General features: G+C 38.7%; 1 protein-coding gene across 1 annotated transcript; it reads right to left on the minus strand.

The window, feature by feature from the left end:
- Positions 1 to 673: 673 nt before the first annotated feature.
- LOC101302025 (G-type lectin S-receptor-like serine/threonine-protein kinase At5g24080-like) lies at positions 674 to 4628 on the minus strand. The gene is made up of 5 exons (XM_004309121.1): positions 4384 to 4628; positions 2388 to 3751; positions 2114 to 2294; positions 1539 to 1992; positions 674 to 1451 (listed from the first exon to the last, which is right to left on the minus strand). Exons 1-5 carry the CDS (start codon positions 4626 to 4628, stop codon positions 1110 to 1112), a joined length of 2586 nt encoding a protein of 861 aa, XP_004309169.1. The 3' UTR covers positions 674 to 1109.
- Between the last annotated feature and the right edge of the window lie 4002 nt (positions 4629 to 8630).

Genomic DNA, 8630 nt, shown 5'->3' on the forward strand with positions numbered 1-8630 from the left:
ATAAAAGAATCCCCAACTCTTTCATACTTCATCACACACAACCTTTCCCACCAAAATTTAACAAAAGCTTTTCAATCCACTGCTTTAGATGGCTTCAATTTCAGCGGCAGCATTGCTATCTTTAGCAACACTGCTACTTCTGGGGGTTGGATCTAATGCAGGCGGTATCGCAATTTACTGGGGCCAAAATGGAAATGAAGGCACACTAGCACAAACATGTGCCTCAGGGAACTACAAATTTGTGAACATAGCTTTCCTCTCATCATTTGGCAATGGCCGGACCCCTGCCTTAAACCTTGCGGGTCACTGTGACCCCTACACCAAGGGATCATGCACCAAGTTCAGCTCGCAGATCAAGTCGTGCCAAGCCAAAGGCATCAAGGTCATACTCTCAATTGGGGGAGGTGCAGAAGCCTACTCTCTAACTTCATCCGAAGATGCCCGCCAAGTTGGTGTTTACTTGTGGAACAACTTCTTGGGAGGACAGTCCTCTTCAAGGCCGTTGGGAGATGCTGTTCTTGATGGAGTTGACTTCGACATTGAAGGAGGGAATGATCAGTACTATGATGACCTTGCTAGGTACCTTTCGGCGCAAAGCAAGAAGGGCAGCAAGAAGGTTTACTTGACTGCTGCTCCACAGTGTCCCTTTCCTGATGCTTATATTGGAAATGCACTTAAGACAGGCCTATTTGACTATGTATGGGTGCAATTCTACAACAACCCTCCTTGTCAGTACACTTCTGGTGATGTCACCAGTCTTGAAGATTCTTGGAAGCAATGGACTTCAGCCATTCCTGCACAGAAGATCTTCTTAGGACTCCCTGCTGCACCTCAAGCTGCCGGTAGCGGATTCATTCCTGCTGCTGCTCTCACTTCAAAGGTCCTTCCGGGTATCAAAACTTCGGCTAAATATGGTGGTGTCATGCTTTGGTCTAAGTATTATGATGATCTTGATGGATACAGCTCCTCCATCAAGAATCATGTGTAGAAATAAATAGAAAAGGATCCTTGTGTTTGTGATCAGAAATCCTATATGGACTTTATGAATAATTATATAAAAAAATGAACTTTGATGAGTTCTGTTTGTGAAAGATGTACATCTGTTTTGACTATCTAGGGGACATTGTGGAATAACTGCATGTAGCTTGAGATGAATGGTGGGTGTTGATGGTGAATGAGCTGAAGTGGTTGTTGACCTCTCTCTTCATGGCTCTGTACACATGATCTAAGCCTTCATCAATCAACTCCACAACTGTCTGGGGCATTGGTGGCATGTTGATCTCGACCGATCCTTCCAACATCCTCACCACTTCCCCCATTGTAGGTCTCATGAAAACCTCATCTTGTATGCACCAAAATGCAGTTTGCAAGGCTCTTACGAGTTCTTCTTCTTCCACTGCTCCTTCTAGTCTCCTATCTGCAACTTTCAGTGGCTCTCCACTTGTCATCTCCTACAAGCATGATCAAATTCATTAGACAGTACTCTCAAATTTTTCACAAGTTCATTTGAAAGTAAATAGAAGTGATTTATATGTTACCTTGAAAGCCCATCCAGGGTAAAAGAAGTCATCAACATCAAAAGCCATGTCAAGGTTTCTTCGGCCGCCAACGATCTCTAGGAGAAGCATGCCGTAGCTATAGACATCAGCCTTGACAGTTATAGGCCGGTTGCTCACCCACTCTGGAGCCAAATAGCCTCTAGTTCCTCGGACCATTGTAACAACCTGTGAGTGCTCTCTTCCCATCAACTTAGCTAGTCCAAAGTCAGAAACTTTAGGACAGAAATTTTCATCTATAAGAATATTTTCTGGCTTAATGTCACAGTGTATGATTCTATCTCGACATTGCTCATGAAAATATGCAATCCCTTGTGCAGTCCCCACAGCTATGTTAAATCGAGTTTCCCAATCCAGCAACCTATCTCTAGAATAAACTGAGGGAAATATCCATTTGTCCAATGACCCATTTTTCATGAATTCATAAACCAAAAGCCTGCAATGCCAGCACAAGAAGTATGCTCATATATGGGATTCTAATGATGCTATACATTATGCAATTCTTAATGTAGTAATGGATGAGAGCATAAAACTGAAATCCAAGAACTACTGCATACCGTTGTGAAGCCTCGGAGCAGTAGCCACATAGCCGAACCAAGTTCATGTGATGCATAGAGCCAATGGTGTTCACTTCAGTTATAAACTCCTTCTCCCCATGGGGCAAAACCCTTTCAAGTTTTTTAACTGCAACCAAAGTACCATCTGAAAGGCTTCCCTTGTACACGCTCCCAAAGCCACCTGAAAAAGTAGCACATATACTACTTACTATGTACTATATACAACCCAAATTAGAACACAAACAATTGAAGTAGCATTGTATTCCATACTTACCAGTTCCAAGCAGCTGTGAAAAATTCCATGTACGGACTTGTAAATCACGGTAACTAAAATTCATTGGAGCACCAGATAACATTAAAGACATTTCCATGGCTCTCTTGAAGGATCTTCTCTTATGCACATTGTAATATAGTAACAGACATAGGAGGGCTATAAGAACAGTCATGCTCAGAACAATAGGTATAACCAAAACCTTTTCTCTCTTACTACTAGACCCATCTGATGAATCCCCAGATCCTCTTGTATCGCCCTCTGGTGTCACCGAGCCATTAGACCTAATTTTAACAAACAACGTTGAGCTAGGGTCCTGAAAGCCACCAAAGTCCATGCTCCTCAAAACCCAACAGTAAGCCTTTTCGTCATCAAGCCCGTAAACTGAAGCAACACATTCACAATCAGCTAAGCAGACATCTCCACATTGTGATACATTTTCAATGTCACTATAATTTGCTATGACTGAAAATTCTGGCAAATAGTAATTGGTTTGCTGCACTGCTGACATTCTAAACTGTGAAGGCTGATAATTCTGCTTCGAGTCACATTTTCCGATCAATGATGAATTCTCTGAACACTGACCTTCACCATTCACCTTATAAGTCCCTGGCAGACATGAGCAAGAGGCATTGGTCTTAGTCCTATCTAAAGTACAAATCCCATTACCACAAATTCCAGAAATGTCACATGGTGTTGAAACTGCAGCCCATTCTGACACCCATTGCCTTGAGCCATTGACATCATTATCCCAACGATATAAACGCAAGTTTCCATTAGTCTCAAGTGTCATTCTCCGAAGGACAGACAATCTGTTTGATCTGTTTGAGGCTGCTGATAGTCCTCCATCATCACCATCATTCTTGTACACATACACAGCTCCATCTGAAGACTCACCATACACAATTCCAAAGCTTCCTGCTTCATCTAAAACCGCTATGACATCTCCTGTCACATTTGATATCTCCGGTCCAGTCCAGTAGGAGTTGTTATAGTAAGACTGTGGTGAGGTATTGTAACTACTTTCTGGCATATTGTAAGTCAATGCAAGGCTTAACGAAGTGCGCTCTTGAAGCATTTTGAGAGCATAATAGCCACCATGGGAGGGTGACTTAGCTGTTGTGAGTTCCAAAGAGACAGAAAGAGGCTGGTTTGGGAGGAGAGTATCAGATGGATGTGAGAAACTTTGCCACACAGGGCGGTTGGCTTCATTGTATAAGATAAAGTTTCCGGATTCTAATAGGGATGCAAATTCAACGCCGGTGCCTGAAGTGTTGGAGGTCCAAATAGTAGCATCACCATCCATGAGAACAAGGTTTCCAGTGGTCTCTAGCTCCAGGATTGCATTGTTGGTGACAGCAGAATTTCTAGAAAATGAAATTTGTTGGCTTAAGTGATGAAGATCATATTTGACCTGCAAGAGGTGTTGTAAAGACTAGAGATGGGAAATTGGTTTTGATCTTTTTCTTTTCAGAAGTCAAAGACTCAAACCCAGTAACCATCCAAGAGTATGCTAATCAACCATGTAAAAACAGACTATATATGCATATTCAAAGACTGATTTATGCAACTTCCACAGTGAGTACAAGTATAGCACCAATGCTCTACACTAAGTACCGATGTATAGAACTAAAATACCGATACCATTTTAATTTTTCGTACTTATGAACACGATAACTTATAGTCGATCACTCTAATTGTTTCCCCCCTCCACTGGGTAATACCTTTTCAGAACTTGCCCAAAAATAGATATACCAAGAGAAACTAAAATCTGTTAGCTTAAGTAGTGAATTGTGATCATGATCATATATACTAACTTCAAAAGCTAGCCACTAAATACTAAAGACTCAAAAATCAGTGACAATCCAACAGTTCTGTTCTGATCAACTAACAAAGCAGACTGTGTATATATAATGACCATAATCAGATATGCAAGAGCGTGATACTCAACTACTGTAAAAAACAGATTAACCAAACGACATAGTTTTGTTGGAATTACCTGTTAGCAGACCATACTATGGCTCTGTCTCCAGGAAGCTCAGCAAACCAAATTGCCAGTTGAAATCTGTCATCTTCATCCATTGGACTGAACCCAAGAGCAAATGTACCATTATCAGAAACCAGCGTCTGGTTCTCTTTAGCCATCAACCTCGATCCCAAACTCATCTGGCTAGCCATGCAGGCACCAAACTTAGCTAGAATCAAGAAGAACAAGAACAACACCAAGTAAGTACCAGAGGACATTTTCTGGAGCTATTGCTAGCCAGTGTAGTAGTAGTATCGCCAAAGAGCCAAGTAAGCCAAAGAAAATGGTTGGCTAGGTGTTGCTTATTTAAAAGAATTGAAGGAGCGCAAAATTGAGGGGATATGGACACGTTTATGAAGAAGTTGGTGAGCTAAATTTTGACAAAGAGTTGCAACAAATGGGTAGGCTGAGAGGTCCGTTGGGATTTTGGGCAACGTGTTTATTGTAGTGTGGTGTTGGATTTGGACTGTGAGTTTGTGACCAACCGAAAGGCATGAGATTATTGACACGTACTTGCAATAATTTGCATGAGAATTCTGGCTTTCACATTGGAGCCGGTAGTGATCATTTGGGTTCAGAATTCTGAGGATTTGATGGTGACTTATGAATCCTTGATTTGAAAGTGGATTTGATGAAAGAAAACGACTTACATTGCGCGAAGGATTGTTGAATTTTGGGTGAGATGATGATAGGCATAGATTATATGTTGCTTTTGTTATTTTTACAATAATGTAGTTTAATTTTTTGAGAATTTCAATAGACATCTTGCAACGTATTATATCTTGTTATGTTTAATATTCTAGCATTATTGAATAAAAACACATATACTCGTTTTATAAAAACTTAAAGATATTAGGATGGAGGTTAGCAATCTCTTGGATCCATCCATAAGTTAATGCTTAGCTTATCCGTACAACACAAATTCTGGATGCACGACTCACAAGTATTTTAAATTCGAATGAAACCGGTTTAAACAGTGCAAAATTTTGATTCAAAAGTCATCATAAATTTGACATTAAAGTCTAAAATGCAACCAATTTCTCATTTCAACATCTTATCAACTTTGTGAGCTGCAATTATTTGGACATTATATGCATGTCTCATGGACCAGCAAGTGATTTGATTCACCTGTTGAAAATTAGGGTCAGGGATTTGAGGAATTCTGAGTTTTGGGGGACCTTGTACACTTAATTAGATAAGGGCTTATTAACTCCAGATTTTGACGTATATATTGCAGAAAATTTCTTGCGTTGACATAATCATTATGTGAAAAATCTTCCTTCTAATACTGTCCAGCTGCCCCGTAACCAAAGTCAAATAATTATGATAACAATTAAAAAATATATATAAAAATTATTGTAACTAAATAATAGTAATGATAACAATAATGCAAATTCCTCTTATCCTGAACAAAAAAATAATAATGAGCCTGTTTTCAACAAAAAATAATGGGCCTCTTGGGCCCCAGCCAAAGTAAGTTTGGGAGTGAAAACTTGGGCCGAAAGACGGCCTACCACTTTTGGCGCTCTTTTCCGCGAACAATTTAAAGACGCGAACGGCGTCGTTTCAATTATCACCGCAGCCCAAACTACTAGGGTTAGCTTTCATGAAGTCGAACCTCCTTTCAATTTCACCCAATCATCGATTCCATGTCAACTCTCTCCCTCCCGGAATATGAACATCTATCACAACACACATACATAAATAACACCCTGAATTATTTGTTTTCGTTCATTGTTTTTGTACAGATGGAGAATTTGAAGCGGATATTATTGGTCACTCCAAAACCCTAAACCTGAAATATTGGGTTTTCTGGGTACTTTGCTGTACGCAAAAGAGGTACACTTTCTTACTCCATAGATTGGAGCAAGTCATTTTGTTTATTGCTAATATGGGTCCTCAAATATTCAATTATAATGATTTTTTGATTGATCAAGAACATTCTTTACGGAATTAAACTGCATTATGAATGTTTGGAATCTCTTTGCATTTGCTTATTGTCTCAAAGAGGGGACATTAGGGGGGACCAATTGGTTTCAAGTCACTCTCCCTTTTCTGGGCATGTCACTAAAACCTTGGTTCTTGTCAATCTCTTTCTCCGACACCCCCGGGACCAATGTCTGCTAATTTTACCTGTTTTTGTGACTTGTTTATCGAATTAGTACTGTTTATATTTGCTCAATTTTTTGAATGATAAGGATGTGACTCTCTCTAACATGTAACTTGAGCTTGAGGAGAATCAGTGTAGATATATAGTGGATGAAAATGCTTGAGATTTCCTTACCAAGAAAACTTTCCGATATTATTGTTGTGCCCGGATTTGGATAGTTTTAACTGATGCGCAGACAGATGTACGTAGAGCTACCTATGAAGATGAACAACGTACACTTGAATCAATCCATTTGTGGTTTTGAACTGCTCGAATTTATGGTTATTGTCTTCTATCTATTGTGTTTGTTCTGACGTTGTTATGTATTGGAGGACCATGAGAATCATTGCCTGGAGTAATTTACAAGGGAAGGAAACTTCAGTTTCTGTTTCCTTCTGCAGGGTTAGAGTAATCTTGGTTTTTAACATGTTATGAATGAAATTCAAATGGTTAGTCGACACTCAAGTTAAAGCTTACAAGTTTATACCAAATAGAATATAAAAAGGTGTTTGTGAAAGTATGAATTTCTGAAGAACAAAACCATATTGTTAAGTGTCAAGACAATGATGATGTTTGAATTTTCATTTCCTTTTCTTTTGTGTTCTTTACTTTTCCTTTTTACTAGCTAGGTCTGGGCTGCTGAACTTGCTAACAAAGGAAACACACCAAGTTATGGTTTCTCTTTCTCGATGCTCATGGCTGGTCCAAGGTTCCTATCTATTCTTAGGGTTGCAGGACTATGAGTCTTTAACATGTAAGTAATAATCCAATACACTTGCTAATAGTCAAAAGCCATTTTAAGGGCCTGCAATAGTTCTGTAACTTTTTCCCTTGTTTCTGCTGATTTATGATTCATATAGCAACTAGGTAATTGTTTAGCTAGTTACATCATAGTTTGATTCTGGTTTTACTGAAAGATGGTAAGGCCAGCCTTAAAGACCAAGTTATAAGCATAATGACACCCACCATTCCTAATTACTGGTTCAACCTCTAGAACTTACAGCTTTGCAACATTCATAATTGTAGTGCAGAAATATTATTTTTGTAATTAGAACACTGCTAATTTCATACAGCATATGATGACTGTGACATAGTAGAAGAATATATTATGTCATTTAGGTTGAGCATTGTGCTAAGGTTGTTAGGAAGTGAGCATCACATGGTGAAATCATCCTTTCAAACTGGTCTAACCTCTCCTAAATTTTTTGATAAATACAAAATGACATCAAAAGACAATGACAAAGAGTAGCCATGCTAAGCAGTATCAACTCCTTTTTTCAGAACATATATAATAAAGGTTATAACTTGTGAGAGAATATTCTGAAGTAAAGAGAATGCATGAATGTGCTTTTCTTAGAACCAATTTCAAATTTTTACCTTCTATTTATGGAATGTTCTTAAGAAGTTCAAATACATATGATCCTCTTCTTATCCTCATTTTAATCAAGCTTCTAAAGCCTGCTGTGCAATTAAACTAATGGAACATGCATGAACCTGTTTATATTCTCTGCTTAATTGATAATATATCTTTTATTTAACAGAAATTGCATATGTAAAAAGAAATCATTAATCTTATTTGTGAACTTTAAGAAGAAAAATGATTAAAAGGAAATGTGGGGTTAGCTTGTGATGCAACAGTACATTATGGATGCTTGTAGGGGCTCACATTTCTCTGTTTCTTTTCTGCTTTCCTCTTTTCCAATTATCAAAATCCAGTGTCTCTTGCCCAATGTTTTAAAAGGCTAAGGCGTAGCCGAGGCTATGGAGCGAGAGCCTCACTAAGGCGTAAGCCTTGAGGCGTAAACCTTTTGAAAAAAATAAATTTCCTGCTATATATAACATATTCACAAATTCACAATGAACCACATATTATCACAGAAACAAATTCACAATGAACTACACACCAGATGATTGATCACTCTATCACAAATTCACAATGAACCACACACATAGCTCAAACATTCATCTTTCTCATTAAGAAAACACAATTGAATCTGAAATTCGGAATGATGTGCGTACCTCAAATCAATGATGAGTTAGTGACCGAGGGAGGTGGTGGTTTGAGGGTGCG

Source organism: Fragaria vesca, linkage group LG7 (assembly GCF_000184155.1).
Source record: "Fragaria vesca subsp. vesca linkage group LG7, FraVesHawaii_1.0, whole genome shotgun sequence".
Classification (NCBI taxonomy): Eukaryota; Viridiplantae; Streptophyta; class Magnoliopsida; order Rosales; family Rosaceae; genus Fragaria; species Fragaria vesca.

Excerpts from the sequence above, each read along its gene's own strand:
- LOC101302025 (XM_004309121.1), bottom strand. The coding sequence starts at position 4,628 with ATGTCCTCTGGTACTTACTTGGTGTTGTTCTTGTTCTTCTTGATTCTA. Across the intron at positions 2,295-2,387 it reads TTCACAGCTGCTTGGAACTG|GTGGCTTTGGGAGCGTGTAC; the intron begins GTAAGTATGGAA and ends CTACTTTTTCAG. Across the intron at positions 1,993-2,113 it reads TGCTCCGAGGCTTCACAACG|GCTTTTGGTTTATGAATTCA; the intron begins GTATGCAGTAGT and ends CTGGCATTGCAG.